The following is a 25,755-nucleotide window of genomic DNA, read 5'->3' on the forward strand; positions in this document are numbered from 1 at the left end:
CCATGCAGGCGTGCTGTGTCCCTATAACTCTATATCCTTTATAAAGCTTTACTCTCCAAACAGTACGTGTTAAACCAACTAGATATATAAGTGTTGTTGGTTTTGTGTGTGTAATAGATATTAGATACACTTAGGACAAGTTTATTCATAGAAAACACTTTTTGGTACATTGTCATTAAAGTAAGTGATGAGTATTTGATGTTCTTTTTATATAAAACCTGTGAGGTATATAAGAAGAGCTTGTTTTACTATGAGGATCAACACACCGGCCTCAAACATTTGGCCCAATTGTGTTTCTTACTTTTTTCAAGGAAAAGAAGAACAATTTCATAGTATTTCTTTTTTTGATATACAAAAACCTGTGAACTAAAGTAGAATAGTTTGTTTATTATTTCTTTGAGCTAAACAGAAGAAGCCTGTTTTTCTCACAACCAAGGGTAGACCGCCACTGCTCTTTTTGTAATGATAAATCATTGGCTGGAGATGAATCCGTAACATTTATTCTGTGGAATATGTAAATGGTTTGGCATGAGAGTAGTGTCATTGTGTGCAAATACTCAATTAGTCTCCTGTGTTTTTTCAGAGAATAAAAGCTTTGGGGAATTTTGCCAAAACCAAGGCACTTCATATGCTTCTGAAAAAATAATTTGACAGGGCTCAGACCAACAAGGCCCCTGCCTTCCCCCTTTCCCAGTTGGCAGTGTACCAGAGCTTTATCCCTGTCCTTACAGGTTTCTAGCTCACTTGACTTCATGTCGCTCTGTCTGACTGTGCCCATATGGGCCTCATGGGTCCAAACCTTTGTATGATTCTAATTCTAGGCTCTCAGCTGGGACAGTGTCCATGGAAAAGCTAGCCAGAGTCACAGAGACACTCAAATGCCCCCCCCTCCCCCCATAGCCTATCAGTTCTGCAGGGATGGCTGTTGTCATCTAGGTTGCTACCTACTGTAAATAAAAAGAGAGATAGATAAAGTACATGTGAACTTTTCTTTAGTGAAACATATAAACATAACCTTGCTGCATTGCAGAGAACCAGTCATCATTAGACTTTGTATAAAATTAGAAATATTTTCCAGCCAATGCTTATTTCAGGTATAGCTCATAATTAAGTATCTTGTTGCCAGGTAGCAAAGAAAGACCAATGCAGTGTATCCACAGGAGGATGAATAGTGTGACTCAACAATGACTCAGTAAGTCAGAGATTACTCCGTCAGGTTCTGAAATGTGTGGCTTCCAAAAAACTCAGCTGCTTCGTGATGGTGGACTTTGCTACAAGCAGGAGAGCAGTGGGTTTGCATTTCAACCAGGAAGGCAAAATGATGAATTTTCATCAAGACACAACTTGGCAGATTTAATAGCGCAGGAGAAATATTTTATGTCATCCTTTGAAGTTTTCAGGAAAAGGATGTTCATGTTATGTTCAGTGGAAAGTGGACAGTTTCTTACTGGAATTGATTGCAGGCTATGAAAATAAACGGCATGATGACTTGACGTTTCTGCAAAAGATCTGGATGTTTTTAGAAATGTACATATTGCTCTGTAATTGATGAGATTCTACATACTATACGAATACTATGATGTTTGCTAATGTTTAGCAGCTGGCTGTTAACGATCAGCTCTAACAGTATTTTCTAGGATACAGAAATTTGTTGTCTCAGTCCTAAACTTTTTAAAAGCTGTCCTCGTGAGAACCTACCAGCCTTGCCTTTGATCCTCTGAAAGAGAGCATATGAACGGGAGAATAACAAAACCAGGACAAGATGTTCTTGGCTGTCTTGGGAGAAAGTCTTTCACCATTGTGATGTGGACTAGGTCATGGTCATTCTACCCCATTACAGGCCTGTCGTTTGCTAATTAGAGAGATGGAAGAAAGGGAGAATAATGGAGAGTTGGATGAAAAGTGTATGGACAGACACAGTGCGACACAGTGTGATCAAGTGTCTGATTCGCTTTAACATTTACCCAGAGAGGGGAATAAAAGGCTGATTGGTAGAGTACTTATACTGAGTACAGTTTCAGAATCACAAGCTGCAATCAAGATGGAAAATGTTAACAATGGCTAATAGCAACCTGACCTCTCCAGAACCTTTTGTGTTAGCTTAAAAAAATCAGGACATTTAAACTTGTTATGCTGGAGCCTGGCTGCGTGCTGCTTAATAGATGAAGAGTTCATAGTTTGTTCCTTCTGCTGAATATCAACTTCCATCTTCCTTGGCCCAAAGAGGCTGCCTGGTTGTCCCTGGCACCGAGGCATGCTGTGTCTGTTCAAGGCCATATACAGACTGTGGACAGCTTATTAAAGAAGCCAGCCATCATCCTGATTCACCTTGTGTGTCAATAACTGCAGTCGTCTCTCCCACCTCTCCTTTACACATCTTCCCCTGTCTTTTTCTGACCTTCCTATCTTCCTTTTGTCATTAGGCCCTGTAATTGGCCCTTCTCCTGTCTGAAATCTGTCTCCCTCCACACCCTTTCCATTGTGTTCTTTTTTTATGTACCTGGGTTTGTTGTTTTGCTTGAGGGTTATGTGTTACATTTCTTCAAGGAGCTTTACTCCATGTGTGGCTGCAGAAAGGTTTATTTGACCAAGCTCAGTAGTGAGGTGGACTAACAAGCCGAGATGCCAGTGATCGGTGTCTGACCCGGCAGGATATATATTTAGCTGTGAGCACTTCACAGGAGAGAGGATGGAGGTGATACGTTGCCACCTGCTCAGTTCCATGCATCACACACCATATTTCTACTTATAAATCAGTGTAAATAAGATACATAGACATGAACATACACACACTAAAGTAGAGTGAAACAGTTCAATGCAACCAGAGACAAACAGTAAGAAAGGATAGGTTACCTCCATCAACTTTAGTAGGGGTAGCAACAACACTTTAAATAAAATCTACACTTGCTGTGTCACAACAACAGCCTGTCAGCAGGTCTTTTGTTAGTGTTCCAACTTTCTCCAGCACAGCCTCAGGTGCTTGGTAACAAACAGGAACGCTGACAAAAGAGAGAATATCGGCATTATGTGGCTGGGTTTGCAAACTTGAGCTCTCCATTAAGTTTCGATCCTTATCATGGCAGATGACATTTCAACAAACCAGTCGCCTTCATCAAGTATCCATGGAAATGATGGGGTAAATTATTTGCTGTGTTTGAAATACATGTATTAAAATGGTTTAAAGGCCCTATGGGGTAGTTGACACTAAGTGGTGGTGTTGTATATTTGGAGGAACAAACTACCTTGAGGGATTAAAAAAAAGTGGATGACGCCAGACCCTGAGGACAGACAAACTTTAATTGTAGTTTGGGTATTGTTAAAAGTATTGGTGATTGTGTGTGTTATCATAGTCGTAGTAGTAGTGTTGGTGGTGATAGTAATAGTTGTTGTTGTTAAACGTTAGAGTTTCATATTTGGGGTGGAATAGTAACCTTCCTATTAACCCTTTTGCTTTCATAACCTCTCAACTGTTTTTCTTCCTGTTACCTGCAAGTCTTTCTTTTCCCCAGTTCAACCACTGTGTTTGTCTCTCCCTGTTGCCCTGAAAAGTCTGTGTCTGTTCTGTTGGATCTCCTATTCCAGTTCATTACCCAACCTCCCTTCACAATGACCCACGCGTCCTGCCAGAGCCTGTGGCCAGTCTGAGAGCCAGCCACTGCAGTCCAGTCTTTTACTTGCTGGACAATGGTAAGAGGAGGGATGTGTCAGATCTCAGCCTCTTCACGGAGTTCTGCTTGTGGTTTTTAACTGTATGGCAGTACTGCAACAGGGGCAGGAGATGGGTTAACTGGGTTGTCTTTGGACAGGTGGTTGGTTTGATGTTGCACCTTGCATGCTAACTTTGCTTCCACACTGTGAGCAACACTATCGACATAACACTACCGGTACACCATATAGAGCTACCAAAAGGGGGAACTTGGCTTGATTAATTTACTAGCATTTAGTATGAAAGCTGTCTGTCAGTTAGCAAAACAATATATTTTTTAGCTTCCTTGTTGCCCAAGTTTCATTAAGATGAGATCTCCATGGCAGTAACAGAATGGGTGACATATTGATTACAACAAGTCAAAGCTTCCCTGTTTTCAATCAACTTTATTTTGAAGGTGGATATCAAAATTAAAACCGTCATTGGCAGTTTATAGAAAATTTGAAACAAAGTATTAGCACTGGCTTGTAGGGTTGTGCTGATCCTAATAACAGTATTGGAAATGCCGAGTTTTCAGAAACGGGACCCTGCTACTTTCCAGCAGTACCACATACACCTGTGTGCCACTTAACAGATACTATACTTCACAAGTAGTCAATATCCATGAAACGCAAGTAACTTCAAGCACATTCATAATATGCAGCCTATAAAAAAAATATGATTTACTGTACCTGTATAGGCTTATTCATTTTTAGCATATGTACTGGCTACTAATGTGTTGTGAAATTATGGAGAATCAATACAGGAGAGTGCACAGGTGGCAGGTGGGAAGAGGGTTCTTGTCCTTGTTGCTGCACTGGCTTCCGCTACTGACCTGTAAGCATTGTAGCAGTCCTTGTAGCAGTGACAGGGACTGTAGTACATAAATACATGGGAATCCCAATTAAGGTGAAAACACTATGAATATTTAAGATACAATAAAATATATAATTTCCAACGATCACAGTGTTGTAGGCCTCTACACAAATGCACCCTCGCGCCATGATCGGTCACAACAGAATGACCCGTCAACCAAGTTGCTTGCAGTGTAAACAAGCTGACAGGAACAGTGTTTCTAGGAGTAGACTGTTTGTTGCTGCTGTGTCAGTGTGTTCCATGCTTTGTGCAGACGACTGCTGCTGTTGCATTATCCCTCTGCCCCAGCTGTACGGGTGGTAGACACAGTAATGTTTGTTGTATGTGCCAGATCTGGGCTTTGAACTTGGATCCTTCATCATTGGGCATTGCTGCAAAGCAGGCTTGGGAAGAGGAAGGGGTTGTATTCCAGCTCCTCCTCAGTCGCCAGTGTCTCTAGTGCTTCATTCTCTGTGACGTTAACCATCGTGTCTCCACTGGAACCACACATCTTTGTCACCAAAAGGCAACATGCTTTTTTACTGGACTGTAGCATTAAGAGCTGTTGTGTGTTTCTGTCTAATAGTGTGTGTGTCAATAAACCCACAACTCTCATTGTGTTGTCATCTCGGCTAACATTCATCACTGTCTTGTCCCTAACTGACTGCATGGTGCCCACTATGTGGCAGCTGCTGTGCTGATAAAGATGACTTCAGCTTGCTTCGTATGTTTATCAGTGTTGCGGCCTGATCCAGTCCAACACTAGCCCCACTGGTGACCTCAGTGCACTGTATATTCATATGATTCTGTTCCCTATGCAAACCTCAGGAAAAACAATGTTATTTTTGGCTTTAGGAATGACAATAGGCCAGTCCCAATGTCCACACTCACAGACTTTCAGGTGTGTTTCCAGTCTACAAGGGCCCAGAGCTGTCCCACTGTCCAAATGTGAAATGCATGAGGGCTCCCTTGCAGACATTCTGCAGACATTGTTCGATGGAATTAGAAAGAGTCCATAGCATGACCGTCCATTTCATGGGGTCTTGATGGGTTACCAGGGGGAGCTTGACATTCTTTGAAAAATAATAATGATAATCCAGATTATGGTGCTCCTGAATAGCCTATCTGATTAATTTCATTATTCAATATACAAGGTTTAAACTTAATACTTAAATCAGTTGGTTTACACTTATTTATTTATTAATTGATTCATGGATTGCCTTGAAATTTGGGACAGAAATTAATGTTACTCTAAGGATACACTGTACAGTAATAACTTGATCCCTAACAGGTCCAGTGTGTAGGCATCTAGCAGTGAGGTTGCATATTGCAAGCCTTTCCCTATATCCTCCACTAAAAATGTGAACGTCCTTCTTTAGTGTCTTAAGTCCAATATATCCAAGGCTAGCGCTACAGAGAATATGAGTAGATCAAGGCAATGCAGGCTGTGGAAATGCAGGGTGTCAATTTCTCCATTTCAGTTCTAAGCAGACATTAGATACTGTATCTGTGGACTCACAAAAACACCTACTGGGTGCAACACATGGCTGAATAGCTGGTAAGAAAATAAACCTTTATTTTTTTTTCAATCATCCCTCAGAATTATGAACGTGAACACTTAATGACCAAATCACAAAGTAACATACAGCCGCTGAGGTCACAAATGGGGCTAGTGTAACATAAACTGTTTTCGTACAAACGTTTTAATATTGTCACGTAAAGGTACCAACAACAAGATACCAGCTTGGAGTTAAAAGCTGTTCCAGCTATGAAAAGAAAGTGCTACAGTAAATAGCAATAATATTAATTAAGATAGACTTACTGCAATCAAAATATTTGGACACAGAAATGTTAATGATGAGTGATGAGTCATAATGGTAATCATTAAAGTGGAACCATAGATGCAAAAACACTCTGGAATGAATTGTAACACATGCAGTGTTTGGTTGTTTATTGTTCGTGTTCACAATAAACAACCCTCCTGTGTATTTTGATTAAAAACAATTTTATGAAGCGTTAATGCAGCCACTGAGCTGTTAAAAAGAGGAGCATGTGAGTGCAATAGGTATATTAGGCGAACATTTCTCATTCATTGTCTCCAACACTGGACATTTTACAGGGTTACTGAAGCATCTGGTCTTTACTGTTTAATATGAATTGAAGCACACACACATACATACAGAGCTAATCTATTATCTCATTTGCAAGACTAATCTGAATGGCTTTTATTGTTCCCGGAAAAGAAATGGGTACAGAAAGTCATTGATTGAGAAATTCAATTAGTGAACCATAACTCAACCCTGATTTCCTCTACAAAACAGGAAATATGTTTTTCCTCAAATTGACCTTTGATACTGAGCTGCCCACATTGTCCTTCACAGTAAACGTATGAATGGAATAAACTATATTACATCACGATATATTCAAGAAAAGTTATATGATTTCCTCCAGAAGGGCCCCGTATCCTCTGCTGTACTGCTCTCTTTTTTTTTTTACTCTATGGCAGAGGATTGAAACCTGAGTCAACATTTTGTCAAATGAATCATCACTGATGATCATTTCCAGAAATAAATTGGTCAGAATTGAAAATAATGGAAATTCATGGCCATGCTGTTTTCCCTGTGGTCATGAAATTGATCCAACATCATTTAACCACCATCCTGTGTCTTCCACTTGTGAAGTTAATCATTCAACACAAAGAAACAATTAAATATTGCCTTCTTTTTGAGGGGGAAATGGACTCATAACATCTCAAGTTTGACCTTTGCAGTTTTCTACTTACTGCAAAATGCTTGCAAAATGTTGTAACAAGTTATTTTGTTGCCACCAGTGTCTGACTGTGTTTTGTATTGACACCCTGTGGTGTCACCCTGTTTTTCTTTTCTTTTTTTTCTTTCTTTATATATACCTCCATGTCGGACATCCCAGGCCGTAGAAAATCTTGATTTGGGACATTTTAGTGAAACAAAGATTTTATACAAAACTGTTGTATTTCAGTTAAGATCTTTGGTACAGTGAATCTGATTTTAGAGACTTGGACCCAAGTTTGACAACCAGAGTGACTGTTAGAAATACTCTGCTTGGTGCCTGGATAACTCGGCCTGAGGTCCACAGGACTATCCCAGTATAAGTATAATTGATCCTCTGGAGATAGATGGGAACACTGGCCTGGGATAACAATGGAGCATGCATTTTGAAATATGCCTGCCATGTGCAACTGCACTAGTTTGCATGTTCTGGGTCTTTGTTCATTTGAGTGATTTTAATTTTGTTTGGTTGAGGTCTTTTTTGTTTGTCATTGTTTGACTTAGATTACTCCTTCCTTATTTTTTTTATGATTTTTTTATTTTTATTTATTTATTTTTTATTTGAAGGGATTAACTGGTGCTTTGTTTCCTATTCTTTTGTTTCAGTAAAGGGACCCGGCAGAAAGTTAAGTCTGCCAACAGATCTTAAGACTGATCTTGGTACGGTAGGCGAAAGCCAGCAGTTTATACTTTATTTCCTTTGAGTCCTTTAGTTTCTGCTTTTCTCATGTTTTCTAGGCTTTTATGTTGCTTTGGTAGTTTTTTATTCTCACTCAGAATTTCTTCTTTCAGTTTCCTTGTCACTCTCTACTCCTGCTCAAACAGCCCATGAGACTGTTCGGCTGAAGTGTTTGTCCATTTTGCCCCTTAATGTATTCTGATTTGATTTAAATCGTCTGTATTCATTTCTTCTACATTTTGCAAGTGTTTATAAAGGTGATTTGTAACTCATGCCCATATTTAAATTTGAGATTTTCTCCTGCTTTATCATGATTGGACCATCCTCTGACCTTACACACCCTTTTCTCCATTGACAGCATTGCTCTACAGTGATTGGATCACTTGCTACCTCTCTCATTGTAACAGGATCATTTCACTTAAACAATCTTTTCTCCATTTTGACTTGATCATCTGTATTGCAGCAACTGAGCCTTCCTCCCATACATTTCTAACTGCTATACATACACATCACAATCTCAGGTTTCCCTTTGCTCTGCTTCTGCAGTGTCACACATGCTTTCCCCTTTAACAACTTCTGCTTCTTCAACACAACATGTGCCAGTGCCTACTTATTCCTATGATGTTCCTGTTCATCAGTGCTTCATCTAATAACCTTTCTTTATCTGACAGGTGTAATAATGCTTTCTTTTTTGATAAAGCCTATGTTATATTTAATCGAAACAAACATATCTGAGATTATTAACTCAAGTTTGAAATGAATCAACGTAAACCTTGGATACCTCATCAGACATCAACACTTCATCATACCTAAATGACTGAATAGGTTGTTTGCCGATGACTCTCTATTATTCCTATTACATATATCACAGTTTGCACCAGACCGTCATTGTGGGGTTTGCAGATGGTTAGTTTTAGGCATTAAAACTGCTTGGTTAGGTTTAGGAAAATATTGTGGTTTGGCTTTAAAGAAGTATTAATTAATTATGTAACCACAGTATAATACCACCTTTCGATCAAAGCAAAGCAAGTGCTTGTTCCAGGCTGGTGCTAGTACTGGTTCGGAGTTGGTTCAACCTGTGAACCTTTTTTAAAAGCTATTTGCTTTTCCATCGGCATGAGAGCCACTGTAGAGTCACAGCAATCAGCCACTGTGCAGTATATATCTATAATTTCCCAGCATTGCTAGGAACAACTATGGCGGACTACATCAACATTGACTTTATAAGTCTTGTTGCTGGATTTGCATTTCTACATTGGCGTCCATAAATGACTGGTCCTCAGACCATTGTTGCTTTAATTTGATATTCATAAAAAAAAAAAATTCTCCCATGGATAAGTCAGAACATGCTACACGAGGTTTCTAGATATGGCGCTCAGAAGCAGTTTTAATCTGTCCTTCGTCAAGATAATCCGCTCCCTGCACCTGACATTAGCAGTTCTTTGTGCTAGACCAGCAAAGTGTTGGTGCTGCTCCAGAAGCAGTTTTTCTGACTGAGAGACGGTTCTTCTGGCTGTCAAAATCCAAAGAACTGGTTCCATAGTGGGCACTGGCTCCAAACCAGCACCTGAACTGCCACAAGTGACATCGTTGACTTTTGGTTTCACATGTAACACAAAAAGCAGTCTCCTTGGTGAAAGTCTTCTATTTGATTGACACATCAGTCCATCCAAAACTCCTCCATATGTAAACATGGTTGCTCCTTACACAACTCTATCCAACTTCATCCTTTGCTGCACTAATAAGCACTCCAGCCGAAGGGGTTGCCGCCTAACAATAAACTTAAATATGGGTCGTGATAATGGGACGGGTCTGTTAATGAGAGTATTACTCTGTGTGTGTGTGTGTGTGTGTGTGTGTGTGTGTGTGTGTGTGTGTGTGTGTGTGTGTGTGTGTGTGTGTATGTGAGGGTACAGTGCCATTCTTTCTGCTATGTACCAGTTTCCTGCAGAAGATTTCGGGGCGAACGACTTTGTGCATCTCCGTGTGAAATGTGCAATAACATGCAAAAACATTTCAGGACAGCTACTGTACACAGCGGTGTCATCATTTGGCTCGGGTATTGGTTGGCCCAATATCGCCTGCAGTTTTCAATCGCTTCATTGCCTCGATCCGTCCTGCTGTGAAACTGGGCGATTGTTGCACGCAGACTGGGTGGCACCCTGGAGTTTTTCATCTTCACTTTGAAATTGAATCATTTGTGCATCAACTGGCTGAAAAGGAGACTTGATATGATAGACATATTTTCAGTCCCAAATACTAAAAGGACAGTGACAAGTGAATGCTGTCTTGTGTTTTTGCTTATGAGCACACTGTTGATTATCCTCTTGCTCCATGAGTCCATTCTTAGGAAAATATCAGATTAAAAAAAACAAAGAAAAAAAAAACTTGCTGTCAACCCTAAATTGTCTGGCTTTGGTTTGACTGCCACAGGGAAGTCATAAAAGAAAAGGGCACTCTCTCAAGACAAGTGCGAATGAGAGCATTCAGGCGTGGGTATCATGAAGCTGTTTATTACAGCTGTCTTCGCAGCTTTTTACTTTTGCCGACCTAACAGCAGGCAATAAAGGAACCACAGAGTGCACCCAATCCACACAATCCTACTTTGCTTCCTTTTGTCTCGTTAATAAGGTTTGGCTCTAAACAAATCATTTTGCCCACACACACGAGCATCGCACATTAACTAAGGACAGAGCTTCCGACAAACTCAGTCCCAGAGGGGAGGCCATTTAAGGCTACACTTCCAGAAGGTAAAGTGCTTCCTGTCAACACTATCTGTAGCTGATTGTGTGGCCCGGCCAACTAAACTGGATTACTGGTTTGCATTGCAATTAAAAAGCAGATATGAGATTTTATTTTTTTTCCTGTTCTTTTTCTGTTTCTTTGATCTTTACTTTTGGCTTTTTGCAATAGCCAGTGATGTCATGAAACTTCTGATCACAGAAAAGCAGTTTCTTCCGGAAACAAGGTTTTCCTGCAATTCAAAAAGGAACAACAAAAAATAAATAAATAAATAAACAAAGTGGAGATGAAACAAGCCTGTTTTTGTTTCTTTTGATTTTCATATCTTTTTTCCTGGCACAGACTGACTGAAACTGCACTCACAATTTGCCTCTGCATTTTCCTCTCTTTTCTGTTGCCCCAGCATCTCTTTCTCCTCCCTGCACATACTTACTACCACTCTCCAGCCCTTTTTCACTCACTCTCCCTTTCCCTTTCTCCCTCACTACCATCTTTCTTTTTGAAAATCTGATTTTCAACATCGGCTTGCTTCTCTTACACGGCAAAAATATCCATCTTCATAGGTCATGAAGTCTAATATTGAGTTGCAGTATCATGTCAGAATTAAAGGAATAGCAAAATCTCTAAATAGAGTGAGAAAACATCAGCTATTTGTTTGATAAAGAAAAACAAGCATCATGAATAAATAACATTCTCCCCTTCATCTGAAGATTTCTTGATTGAATTAGATATCAGTGCTGATTATTTGACTAAGTGACTATTGAAGATGAATATTGCAGCGGTGGATTAGAATGTTTGACAGTTTTATTTTCCTCTTTGTGTTGTTTGCTAATGCTTTGCCGTTGTTACAGATCATGTCAATGGACATTGCACTAGCCCCACCTCCCAGCCGTGCTCGGCGGGGAAGCCTCGCGTCCCGATGGGTCCTGAGGGGCCGCGGCTTACACGCAGAGGCCCTGGCCGACCGCCCTTCCGCAAGGCCCAGTCCGCTGCTTGCATGGAGATCTCTTTGCCTGTGTCCCACACTGAAGGTGTGTGCTTGACTTCCCAACTCCCATCCCCTTAACCTCTTTAACATATCCTACCCCCCAACAAGTGCATGCCATCCTCTAACCCTGGGGTAAGTAAATTAAGGCCTGATACATAATTAACACAAGGCAAATGAATGCTAATGCAAGTTAGCAGCATAAAAACCTAAAGCATGCTTTAGTTGCCAGCAGCATATGCTGCAGGGAAACTGACGGTCAAAGGTTCATAGTTAAGTTTAATGTAAAACTTCATAATTGACTTTTTGCTAAACCCCTCTTCCAAAAATCATAGCTCAGCAACCATATGTGGGTAAAGTTGTCTGTCAGTCTTTATAAGTTGAAGCAGCGGACATGGTGCTGTGGCAAGAGCAATATCTAGCTATATATATATATATATATATATATATATATATATATATATATATATATATATATATATATATATCAATAATGCTAACAGACAGCTCAGCAGCTTGCATTAGCATCACCTTTCAGCATTTGGACGACAGGTTCTGCTTCTATTGAATGCAAGAAACAGTCCTTGCATCGTGTCCCTTAACACTTGTGTTGACCATGTTCCAGGCCTGAAGGTTGGTGCAATATTACTGTTTTTGTTTTAACCAGTTGATTTTTTCTTCTCCAGTGCCTTTCTTACTTGTTTTTTTCTACTTTGCAAAAAAATTGCTACTTATTTTACTCATCAATCATAGTATTTATTCGTAATGTAAACTTTTTCTGTATTTTTTTCAGTTAATTATTTTCTGTCTTTATAAAAAGATTCTGAAAGTCTTGTTTTTTGAAGACTATGTAACGGAGCACACAAGATTTATTTGATTTATGTGGCCACACCTCCCAACTTCTCTTAATCCACAGAACTCTAATCCAAAGGTTTAAACCAAATATTACATCAGTCTTGATTTAGTTTATGTTTTTATTTGGTTTTCTTTTGCTCTTGAAGTATCCCATTTCAGAAAACACACATAAGATAGGGGAACAAGTAGTTCAAGACATCTCTTCCGGCCTGATTTGCTGTCTGGCATTTTGACATTCTCATCGACAAATCTGACATTTATTTTCTTCCATTTGAACTCTTTTTATTCACACCCTGACATCGAACCACACCATCTAAAAATTGATTGACCCAGCAGGCTGTGTGTTTCTGTGTGTATGTGTGTGTGTATACATAAGCCTATGTGATAGAAACAGAGTGTGGGCATTTGTGGGTGTGTAAATATGTCTCTGTGTTTATGTATTTACAATGCCAACAGGTTTAGTGGTAACTACTTTATTTTTTTTCATTAGAATTTGCTGAGCTGATTTAAGCCAAACTCCTTCTACAGGCTTTGATAAAACATCGTTCAACATTTAATACATTGTTTTTTGGGGTTTTTTTTTTTTATTCTTGAAGATTTGATTACTATTTTAAAAGAAGTGTGGCTCATGTTTAAGGCTTGTTGATGGGTATATTTTTGTTTTCTGTTCTTACACAACAACTGACAGCCAAAGAAAAAACAAAAAAGATTAAAGAACATGCTGTCAAGTAAGGACTTTGAATGACTCTCCCAGCAGCATAATTTTAAGATATTGACCTCAGATCTGACACAGAAAAATGGCCAGCATTGTGCGTCAACATTTAATTACACAGTGTTTATGAAATCTTGCACTCAGTCTGTCACTGCCAGGCGACAGACATCTAGACGCCAATGCAAGGCATCGATTGACTTAAATAAACAAAGTCCTCCCACTCAGACATCTTAACAGGACTCCTGACATTCTTCATGTTGGACATTTTATTTCTCTATTTAACCCTCACAATCACTACCCCAAATGTAGAGAGGGAAATGTATACAAAACACAATGCAATCATTTGTAAATGAACACGACAATTTTACAGTGTTTCCAAGACCATGTAATAATATCTTTTATAACTATTAAGTGGTGAACCTCACCCCGTCCATGTTTCCCCAGTTTTTGAGCTTCCACTTTGCTCAGTCTTTTGTTGCCCCTGTTCCAAGTAGTTGGAAACATGTTGATGGCGTCAGAATCAGCATACATTTACAGAAATCAATGAAGCTGAAGTAAAACATTTGTTGTATTGTTTTCCTTTTCGGAATCGTGCTTGTAGATTTTTTGCTAGAGTAGAAAACGCCAAAGGGACCTATTACTAGACATGTCTGGGAGTCGAACTCAATTTAAACCTTTCAAATAATTCACATCGCTGGGTGATTTTCTGAATTTAGAGGACATTGGCTAAAGAGCATGCATTTTTTAGAAGCTGTTCATCCTTGAAAAGTGACAGACAAATGATTGAACCTCATGCACCACCAGCACTGCATTGCCTTCAAACAGTGCAGGTGAATCATGGCTATATAAACTTGTATACCAAAGTGGAGAACTCTCCATAAAGCTTGGGCTGTGACAGCTTCTTGCTCATGGTCCAGTCAGTATTTGCTTTCAGTCAGGCTCTGTCAGATCAACAGAAAGCCAAGGTTAATCTCTCCATAGGAGACTCAACACTGTGACAGTTCCCAAAATATCACAGTTACTGAACCCACCTCTGCACGCACATCAGGCAAAAACACGCACAACTGCAAATGTTGGCAGCTGAAAAATAAGAGCATGTTCCTAAATGATGTTTCCTAAAGTACTGAAGCTAAATAACAAAGATAAGGTGCAGTGCTTCATGTTGTGTCACAGTTGACCATTTTACACCAATTTTGCAAGTGCATTCACACTGCCATCTTCATCAAGCTCATTATACAGTAGTGACCTGCAGAGCCGAGGGGGAAGCAGTTTTTCATTAGCATAAGCTGAATGTTTTATTAAAGCCACTGGCTGGGCTACAGCTGCTTTATCAACCAAACTGATGAAAAACGATGGTAGAAACTGCTCTGTTTCTGTCCTCAGTTGATTCATAACCTCTAAAATATCCAGAATAAACTTTTTACAGATTTCTTGATTAATTTAACATGAAATTTTGAATAAGGATTTAGCAAGGTAGCCGCTTGACATTTAATGTAAGAAAAGATCAAATTTCTCATACAGGTGGACAGAGAATGATGTACCTGCTTGGCCGCGCAGACTTAGTCACTGACTGAGTAGTTTTGTGCAGCATCCTAACCCCAGGCTGTGTCAGCACATCATTGTTATTTGTGGGCAGATAAGTACTGTAGTAGGGTTTTGGTACCATTATTATGGCCATGATACACCAGTGTGCGACAACCCAGATGTGCCAAATGAGGACTAAGCCTAAAAAGTTTGTTAAAATGTAATTGTCAATTAAAGAAAAGTTATTATCAATTAGTGTTATTATTTCAAGACTGACTACAGTAATGCTGCATGTAAGCAGCTAGCAGAGTAAAAAAACAATACAAAAACAAACATCTGTATGGGAGTGTCCGAGAATGATACTAGAGAATCACAAGCATGATAACCACCCCACTTCTGAGGGCCTGAGTGGTGGACAGTATCCTCCTGTTCTGATAGTGTAGTATTTGACATGACAACTGGGTTTTTTTTCCCTTTGGCTAGAAGTGCATGTCTGTGTAGAAAAAAAGTGTTAGACAGGCACTCTGATCATCTCACAGCCAATGCACTAAGTCCACGATATCCAGTTTTATCCCCCCAAATCCTTCAAACGAGATCTTTAGCTATCCACATTTTTGTCAGTCCAGTAACTCCTTTGGATGTCATTGGATGAATCTTTTTTTTATTTTATTTTTTTTCATTTTGGCAACCCCTCTAGCTGAAATGTATCCTGAAATGACAAAATGCAAGGGCTTGTGTCCACATAACATTTCTCACTAGTAGAAAAGTGCTGGTGCAATGTTTGAATGCACTTTCGCTCAGGTTCATTTTGATTGACATTAGCAAATGCTATGGAAACAGAGGATTGATTACACAGCTAAAAACAGGTTTACTACGTGCAGGGTGAAAAAAGGACAACAATCACTGCAACATTATGTGTCGGCTGATCTGTTCAAACAAACAGACTTTTCTGTCTCTGGTATAATAGATTCTTTCTGATAAAGCTCAGGATATGCGGACCCAGTTAGGACAAGCTTCTCCTCCATTTCCGTGGTAAAACGGGGACATAGGATAAAAAGACCTGGCTGATCCAATATATGATTGGTTGCCTGAAGAGAGGCAGCAAAAAAAGTTTTTAACTACAACCGCTCGGAGCGGTTGCACACAAAGGGCAGAGGTCTTTGAAAAAACGACATTGGGTGCAACCTGTTTTCTCTTGGTAGCCACATGCTCCTCATTGGGAACAAGTGAAAGAAGACACTGGCACTCAAAAAAAATAATATGTAGACACACGATCTAAAAGGCAACTTGCTGTGACGTTTTAGGTAACATTTTAGTTCAACTTTCAGATTCTTTGGCACATTAGTTCTGTATCAGTCTAAAAAAAATTCCCGTTTTGTCGTTCATGACACTGCAGCGCTCTATGAAGCAACATAAGCTTAGAAACAGAAGCAGCGCATTCTGATAAGATTGAATATACGGCAAAAAATATTTTATGATTTAATTTCATTGATCTGAGTAGTAAGTATTTTCAGTTAAATGTTCTGCTGTTCCCCTCTCTCTTGAAACTGATCAAATGACATACTATAATTTGTTTTAAACCACAAGTAAGACATATGATGCACTAAGAGATGCATGTAATAAGGAAGAATGTCATTGAATATCTGCAGCCGCTTAAAGTGAGTGTATTGAGGTTGCTTTTCCTCGCCTATTCTCTATCCGTTTCCTACATTTCGTGCTGTTGTTTATCCATTGCACTGGGTTACCACAGTGAAGAGCCAGCAGGATCACTGGAATAATTAAAGGTCAACAAGCAGTGCGAGAGATGAGGCCGATGTTAATGAGGCCTGCATGCCAGGAGGAGGAAACTGAGGAGGGAAATGGCAGGGGAAGCCAGACTCAGTGTACAGTAAACATTTCCATACCTCCCATCTTTGTTAGGCGGCACACCTATTAAATATTGAAGCACTGCTGGATTTGCAGGTGAGGTCTGAAAATTGGCAGCATTTTGGTCAAGAACAAGGGTTAAAAATGTAGTGAATTAAAGTATAATTAAGTACAATCCACATATTATAGAATCACATAATTTCACAAGTTTCACGAGGAAAAGAGGCAGTAAGAGAATATATTTTCCTGCACCGTGGCACAGAGCTGTGGTGACTCAGTGACTACCTGAACAGATGCAGAAGTGTCCTTCAAAAGACACTCAAGTCCACACCCACACACACCTACGTCTGTGTTTGACTGCAAGGGAGAAATCCAAATGCCAGAGCAGCTGACAGTTTATTTTCTGGCTTGTTGATGGAAGATGTCCCTGTTGACTCTATGAAATAATTGACAAACTTATTCGAATTGTTAAATGTCACATTTTGAGCTCAAAGATTTTTTAATCCCCAATTAAGCACCCAATTATTTTTTTTAAAAAACCTGATAGATCTATCGTATGCATTGACTGGCATTAATCCTTGCACAAAGTGCTGGTGGTACACAGACTGTGTTAAGCCTTGTCTCCAGGTGTCTGTCCTCGTCCTCTCTGCACTGTGTGTGGGTGTATGTGCATGTACCTCTGTTAAAATCTGGCACCTTGTACGTCTCACTGCTTCACATTGTCTGCTTCTCCTTATCTCCTCCCTGACACTGCCTCGCCTGCCTCTAGCTCCCTGTAAGGGCCCCCCAGGGGTCCCTGTGTCCTGTCAGAGTACCACTGTGCCTGACTTTCATTAGCCAGCGCCCCACAGGCTCTGTCACACAGCGTAAACACACTCCAGCGACACACGGCCAAACTGAGCTGCCACCGAGTCTCAAGGCTATTTTGTCTGCGTGGCTGCCAGCATTATCGTACAGCATTGTCGTCATGACACCAAATACATTGATGCTGTTTTGGTACTGTGGTGAACAAGAAAAAAAAAATACACCAAACAATACTTCGGAGGAGTTGTCATGTCAGTTTTGTAGTGAATTGATTGTGTATTTTTGTAGACTTGGATCATCTGTAACGATATCAGCTGTATCAAAAATGTTGGTTGTCGCGCAACAGTGCTGTACGGTAGCTCTATACCGACCACGCTGGAATGCAAGTAGGTATGCAATACTAGATTTATCCGTGTCATTTGAAGCGCAGAAACCTGCTACTCATGCCAACAGCATTTAGTCGAGCAGATGGTGCTGAAAAAAGGTTCTAGGGAGAAGGTGGATGAACGAGTAGAGGTTGTGTGGCCACCAGAAACATAGGTGACGGCCTCTCTGTCTGAATGTATTTGAAGCAATCTCTCAGTTGCATCTTTCTCTTTTTTTTTTTCCTTCCTTTCATTCTCTGGTACCGCTGTTCATCTGTCCGTCTCGTCCATATATATATATTTGGCTGGATGGCTGCCCTTGTGTGTGTGTTTGTGAATGGGTGGTTGGGTGGATTGTGTGTGTGTATTCTCTGGGGCATGGTGGGGTGTGGTTTGTTATATGGGGTTCATGTTGTGGGGGCACAAGTAGGTTATGCATCCAGGAGGGCAATGCTTCAGCAGTTACATGGAGTCACTATGTACTCCCACGACGAGCACCACACCAGCGCCCCCTACTGCTGGAGTGAGAGAGGTAAGGGGGCTTCGGCCACAAAGCCATCAACTGATGTCGTCCTGCTTATTATGCGTCCGTCGTCCGTCCGTCCGTCTGTCCGTCAGTCAGTCAGTATGTCAGTCAGTCCTGTAGTCGTTGAAAACATGCCCAGAACCGGTTGCTCTTTTCCTGATGTGTAGGAGGTGGGTAATTGCATATTTATAGCAGTGACCACATTTTTACATACAGTACCCTGTATATTCCCGACAGTCTTTGTTTTGGGGGTTTTTATTCGGTTCTCATAATGGCTACGAAAAATTCCTGAGCATCTGTCAAACTTTTCTTCAGTTTGGCCTGACGTGTTTATGCTGGGCTTTCCCCCCCCATCTGTAGTTACATAAAGTCTGCACTCTGTGTAGCATGAGGCAGTGAAACACAGTCTTGCACATTGCCTGGCTCTGAATAATTCAGAAAGGCAGCAATACAGAAATACTTTTATGATGGAGGCTTTAAGTACACAATGGAAGACCTGAATGGGTAGCACTCAAACAGAGTTAAAGGAGTTTATTTTTTTTTTTTTTTGCAACTTCCACTGAGTGTGTGTGTGTGTGTGTGCACATTTCATTTGTAAATATGTGTATTTATAATGTGTGAGTGTGTGTGTGTGTGTGTGTGTGTGTGTGTGTGTGTGTGTGTGTGTGTGTGTGTGTGTAAACACAAGCAGCGTATCCGAGTGTGTCACTAGGCCACGCTGAAGTGAGTGAAAACCGGTGCACTCTCAGTAAAACAACGACAGAAGTGTGTGTGTGTGTGTGTGTGTGTGTGTGTGTGTTTGTGTGTGTGTCCAGTTGTCACTTTACACACTTTACTTCTCACTGTATCACATCTTTTCAGTGGCATTTTACTATTTGTTCCAGTGTTCTGCATCACATACAATCTGCAGACAAATCATAGATGACCTTTAGAATACCTGTGTGCCGCACTTCTTTTCACTGCTACTTTTTCCTTTTTAACTGCTTGTCCTCTCACACCACCATTCTGTCTTCTTTGTCCACCACATTGCTATTTGCCTCTGCGACTTCTGCAACTCTGCCTTTCTCTTTCTTGTTTTCTCTTTCTCCCCTTTCCTGTTTTGCCATCGCTTCACGTCTCTCTCCTCCTGCATCGTTTCTGCCTGTGTCGTGCTTCCGTGTTCGACGGCCGCTGCTACAGAGAGCCGTGAAAACTCCTTCAGCCGCTCACGCAGCTCCAGTGTGTCCAGCATCGACCGGGACACCAAAGAAGCTATTACCACGCTGCAGTTCGGAGAGTCCTACGGTCGCAAGACTGACGCCGTGCCCACCCCATGTCTGTGGGTGGGCACCAGCTTAGGCGTGGTGCTGCTCATACCAATGTCCATTCCCACTGACCAGGAGGAGAGGATGGAGGAACCTGTGACCATTGGCCCCAGTGGTAAGTCCTAGTCATCACAACCTTACAGAGGTCCTAGCAACACTTCATTTAAATAGGGTGTGCATGAGACTGACATTAATGAGTCATTGTAAATCTTTTTATGACTGTTCAGTTGAGTAACATTTGGTCAGTCATAAAACTTTTAATGCTAAGTTGACATTGTTTGAGATGTTCTTGCGATGACAACCTGACATCAACCCTGAAAACATAATTTGTCATTTACCTGTCATGGCAGGCTTTTTTATCAGACTTAAAGGTTTTATTGAGAACATTCATAAACTAAATGTGGCATTCCGTCTCACCACTCCCATTACATTTACATCACAACAAATTGCTATATTAGATCAAAATGTTTCCAATACAATTCTATTAAAGGCGTTCATATCTAATTAAATCTATTCAAGGGTTTAAAGCTGCTTTCAGCCTTGTCAGCAGCAACAATCAAGACAGACAAGACAACTTTCAAATTATTATGAATACATAATAATTTAAAAGTTGAGATAGATAGATTTAGAACTGCAAAAAAGATAATCAGTTACAATGTTATTTGAATCTGACACTCATTTTAGTTCTATTTCTTTGCCTCAACAATGAAACCTCTTAAACAGAATTGCATGTTCAATTATGTGCATATCTCCCATAACAATGGGTGGTTTATGTGAACTTTTTTCCTGAAAACAGCTGCCGGCTACAATTTGAGCAGACTAATTAGCGTTTTTTTATTTTTTATTTTTTTTTTCATATTACTGTGAAGTAAACAAGCAGTTTCACAAAGAATGATCTCGGGTACCCTTTGAACACTTTGAAAATGCTCATCTAAGTACAGAGACATTAGCTCTCATTTCAGTTCCATTTGTATTTTTGACAGAAATCATCTACTGAGACGTATGACAAATGCAATGTTGATGCAACACAAGGCTTTTAAGATAAGAGCAGGTAATTGCCCGAGGATCCAAGTACACTGTGTTAAGTTGTTTGACCAGCATTTGAAAGCCCAGCTCTCTCCCCTGGTCTTACTCATACTCCAGTGCTTTTAAAACCTTATTTATTTCAATTAGCGGGACGAGATCTTGTATTGACTTCCTTCTGTAGTCAGATCAAGGACAGATTTGGCAGCCATATTGTGTTTGCACTTTGACCAAACAAAACTGAGACACTCAAAATATATTACCAGTGCAGAAGCCCTGCTGTGAGAGGAAGAGGGTCTCTCCTACTCAGAGTAAAAAAAACATCAACAGACGGAAAAATACAGCCCTTTGAAGCCACAGTTGTTTTGTTGAGACGGAACAAAAGATGCAAGCCTATTACTGGAAGGTCATAGAGAAAATTGAGGAGAGAAGCAACTTTTGTTGAACTCTTCCCTTGTGTTCTCAAAGTGCTCCAGTGGACCTCCCATTGATAGAAGATGTTTTCTGCAGGAAGATTTAATATTTGACAAAAATGTCATCAAACTCCAGCTTATATATTAGTGATGGTTTACTTATAAGCTAATGGTAGATGACAGGTCACAGTAGGCTCCTAATTGTGTATGTGATCCGCTTTGTTATAGGATGTCAATGAGCACTGAGTAGACATTTTCACAGTCTATGGGTATCAGTCTAACTTTGCTCCAGTAAAGGCAGATGAAGTGGTACATCATCAGTTTACACATTTATTTATGTTACGGTCTCTCTAAACAAAAAGGCTTCACTAGAAAGAGGAACATGCAGAGGACACCTAGACATCTCAAATGGAAAACACACAAGATTTATTTATTTATTTGTTTGTTTGTTTTTAAGAATAACCACCATACCTAAAGAGCAACACAAAATTAACAAAGGGCTTTGGCACAAAAGAGAAAAAGATGAGGAAGCTACTGAGCCAGCTGTGCAGTGGGCCGCTGTGGTCCCTAACCTACCTAAAGAAAAGAATCAAACTGCAACCAAACAAGACCCGATAAATGGACTACAAGTGATTTTAATCCCAAACTAAAATCCCAACATTGTAAATAAAACGCTTGGGGAGAAAAGTCTGTGTTGCCTGCTGTCTGGTGTGCACAGGTGTGAGAAGGTACACCCGCTGTTCCACACTTCACACTGCCCCACCTGGCCTCCCTCATCAGTAATTGTTTGCAGGTGCTCTGAGGAAAACAAAACACAGTAAACAAACACAACAACACACCAACTTAAGCAGTGTGTGCAGTCTGTTTTATATAGGGCCACATGTAACAACTTTGATGACTATTCTTTTGGTTTGATGTTCAGTGATCCAGATTTATTTAAGTATTATTACTTTGCCTTTTTTTTCATCTTGACGCCAATCGTATAACTATTTCCTGCCCCAAACTTATTGTATTATTATTTTATTAACCTTTAAAATCCACTGTCACTGTTTGACCAGTTTCAGTGGGAAATTGAGTGTTGCAGTGGAGATGCATCCACGTCTTGTAGTAATATGTCGTATTTGTAGAAATTGTTGTTTCTGACGTCATGCCTTCCCTCTGTTGATTCCCAGGAGCAGTGCTGATGCTGAAGGGCTCGGTTTTACGCTTCAGCTTCCTGGACTGCATGGGAGCGCTCCTTCAGAGCCCCTACGAGGTTTGGCGAGACCCCAACGCCCCTGAGGATCCTGACAGACCACGGAAACGCAAGCTGGTCCACTTTTCACCGTCATCCTCTCAGGACACCTGCGGAGACGGACATCTAGCTGTGGTGTGCTCAGAGAGGCAGGCCAAAGTCTTCTTGCTGCCCTCACAGTCTTGCCTGTTTGTCCACAACATCACAGAATCATCCTTTGTGCTGCGAGCCGACGTGGTGTCCGTGTCTAACAGTGTGTGCCTCGCCTGCTTCTGCGCTAACGGACATGTCATGACACTCAGGTACAACCTCGATCTGTTTTCAAAACATCTGATAAAATGCATCTTTTGGACATGTTTACTTCTTTTGTCTGTCTCATCAGATATTAAACATAACATTAAACATACATGATACAGGCAAGAATATTTTCAATAAAGAAAAAACAGCACATCGGGTCACTAAGTTGTTCATGTAGGAATATCTTCTTGGTTTGATGCCATTTTGTGCCGCCTTTGTCCTAATTTATTTGTATCTTCTAAGAATAGAAATTCATTTCAAGGAATATTAATAGTTACATTGTAGGATTAGTGGCAGGTTTATATCTGTCAGATGTTCACACGCAATAAACAACTTTGTTACCAGAGACTGACACAAAGTTGTGATAAATAATTCCGAGATTGGTTTCGACTTTGATAATCATGATTGTTATTGTGGTTTTCTCTGCTGGATACACTTTTTATTTGCAGGTGTCTAACGTGTCTATTGTTCTGCTCGCTCTGCTCACAGTTTGCCCAGTCTAAGACCGCTGATGGATATCAATTACCTGCCTCTGACAGACATGCGCATTGCGAGAACCTTTTGCTTTACCAACGGGGGGCAGGCACTATACCTCAGCTCCCCGACAGAGATCCAGAGAATTACATACAGCCAGGAGATGTGTGACAACCTGCAGGTCAGCACTGCAGTCTGCGTGTGTGTAGTGTGCATGCTGTCTATCTGTCAAACATATCTGTATCTTACCTATATATCTGCACTCCAGTTTTGCTTGACTGACCATTTGCTACAAAAATATATTGATAGATTTATTAGAATAACGTCAATATTTCAGTCTTTTTCAGCACTCACCCAAGTGACATAGTGCTTAAATACAGCCAGCAGTTACACATGTAGCGGTGTTTACACAATCACATGCATCCTCTTGAACTGTTAAATTACACAATATCTATAGAATCTTTGACACCAAGAACTGCATTTTTCACTTTTAATACTACATACAGCCAGGGGGTCCTTCAACTCTGAAGTCATATATGTGCATATGTAAATATCAAAACATGTTTTCAAAAGGATCACTATGGAAAACAGAAGAACAAAGACAAATATGCATATAATCACTGAAAATAATGGGGACAAGTGTTATCTCTTTGTAAAAATGATTGATATCATGATAGAAAAACATTAAAAACACGCATATAAAGGCTGTTTTCTAAGATTTTCTAAAAAGACCTTGAGATTGTTCATTCCCAAAGGCACAAGTCTCTAAGTAATCCAGTATGTGCTCTGAAGCCTTCCTTATTAAGTTGCCCCCTCATCGTGCGATTGACCATTTGTGTCATCTCACATTTTCTTTCTCAGCTCAGAAGCGCACATGCAATTATTTTAATCTTCTGTCAGGCTTTAAAAGTGAAATGTCACACTTGTCACTTGTGGTGTGAACTCCGCTAGGTCAATTGTGTGACTGTTTTACGGTATGTGTGTTTGTATGCGTGTGTGTGTGTAGACATGGGCACGTTCATGCATGTGTTTATTCTTAAGAGCCACTGCTGCTCCCTCACTAATGATAACAGAGTTACAGTAGTTGCATGGTGCTGCCATAGTGCCACCTACAGGCAACAGTAGTTACTCAGATTATCATCTGCCTAGCCAGTCAGTAAGGAAAAGTTGACAGTACAAGTCTTCCAGTTACATATAAGGATGCCATGTTTTTTTTTTTTTAAATAAGGGGGCGTGAAAGCTAACAAAAAAAAAATAGCCATCCAACGTGGGTAATCACCGATGTGTGATAAACCAATACCTGCAGTACATCCCTGGTGCAGAATTTTTATTAAAATGTATTGACTGCTGAGAATTTGTTGAGAATTTGTTGTCTTTGCTTTCAGGAGATGCTGGGAGAGCTGTTTACACCGATAGAAACACCAGAAGCCCAGAACAGAGGCTTCCTAAAGGGCTTCTTTGGAGGAAATGCCAATACCTTCGACAGAGAGGAGCTCTGTGTGTTTTTTTGTCTTTTCTTTCTTTTTCATTGTATGAATAGTGTCACTCTATTGCATACTAATTCACCCTAAAAGAGAACTTCTTAAGGGCTTAAAATGCATCATAACATGAATTCAGCTTTATTCTGTTTCATTTTCTCTTTCCTTTTTAACCTGATGTTGTCGACAGTTGGTGAAGCAGCAGCTGGGAAGGCTTCTCGGAGTTTGGCCCAGCACATCCCCGGGCAAGGTGGAATGGAGGGTATGAAGGTGGCAGCTAGCGGAGTAGTGGGTGATCTGGCAAGGGCTCGCATTGCTCTGGATGAGAGAGGCCAAAGGCTCGGAGAGCTGGAGGAACGAACAGCCCTGATGATGACCAGTGCAGAAACCTTCTCCAAACATGCTCATGAGGTAAACAAGCAGGCAAACAAAAACCTGGATAATTAAAAATTCATAAACAAGTATTTGGTCACCATGTTTATGTAAAAAAAAAAAAAAAAAGATAAAAGAACAATTAAGAAATCTGGTCAGGTTATAATACTGTATGTTGAACAGTTGACAGCGGATGTGCACTGAGATCGCTGTAGTGACATTTAAAATTAATAACAGAGGAGGTCACAGTGGCTAATGTGGCTACAAAAGAACAGGTGCTCTGCTTTTGAAATTTTGATGTAAAGGAGCCTTTACCTCATATCCTCAAGATAAGGCCAGTAAATGCAGACTTGGATTATCCGATGCGAATGCACCACAGGAAACACAGACGTCAGTATGTAATTTCTAAATCACATGAGGTTAGTTTCCCCCTTCTGGCAGTTAGAATACTCCTCCACCCTACTCCTATTTCCACAGGCCCGCAGTTGCTCCCTCCTTCAGTTCCCAGAGACAGTGTCTAGCTTTAAAAACTTTGGTATGCTGTGTGATACACAATTTATCTGTCAGTTATAGTATTTTACTATTTCACTATTTGTATTGTTTAAACAAGCCATCAAAATTAAGATGTGGTTTGACGGAAATAATATAGAAATATAACTGAATCACTGTTAATGTACGTTTGGTTTTAAGTTAAATCATGGTTTTATACATTAAAATGAAATTTCCCAGTAAGGCTGTACAAAGAAAAGAAAAAA

The 25,755-nt window shown here is 40.3% G+C and overlaps 1 protein-coding gene across 10 annotated transcripts in view; it reads left to right on the forward strand.

Moving 5' to 3' along the window:
* stxbp5l (syntaxin binding protein 5-like) overlaps window positions 1-25,755 on the forward strand; it is a 134,583-nt gene that overhangs the window by 105,909 nt on the left and 2,919 nt on the right. For 2 of the 10 annotated variants that reach the window (XM_037109249.1, XM_037109252.1), the window contains 9 exons: window positions 3,583-3,687; window positions 7,954-8,007; window positions 11,620-11,799; window positions 18,310-18,411; window positions 19,585-19,824; window positions 22,318-22,681; window positions 23,166-23,331; window positions 24,536-24,647; window positions 24,819-25,039. In XM_037109249.1, coding sequence (XP_036965144.1) covers window positions 3,583-3,687; window positions 7,954-8,007; window positions 11,620-11,799; window positions 18,310-18,411; window positions 19,585-19,824; window positions 22,318-22,681; window positions 23,166-23,331; window positions 24,536-24,647; window positions 24,819-25,039 — 1,544 coding nt within the window. The remainder of the gene's footprint in view (window positions 1-3,582; window positions 3,688-7,953; window positions 8,008-11,619; window positions 11,800-18,309; window positions 18,412-19,584; window positions 19,825-22,317; window positions 22,682-23,165; window positions 23,332-24,535; window positions 24,648-24,818; window positions 25,040-25,755) is intronic. The other 8 variants (XM_037109254.1, XM_037109256.1, XM_037109255.1 and 5 more) reach the window with 5 other exon arrangements.

The sequence above is a fragment of the Acanthopagrus latus genome, chromosome 9 (assembly GCF_904848185.1).
Source record: "Acanthopagrus latus isolate v.2019 chromosome 9, fAcaLat1.1, whole genome shotgun sequence".
In the NCBI taxonomy this organism is placed as follows: Eukaryota; Metazoa; Chordata; class Actinopteri; order Spariformes; family Sparidae; genus Acanthopagrus; species Acanthopagrus latus.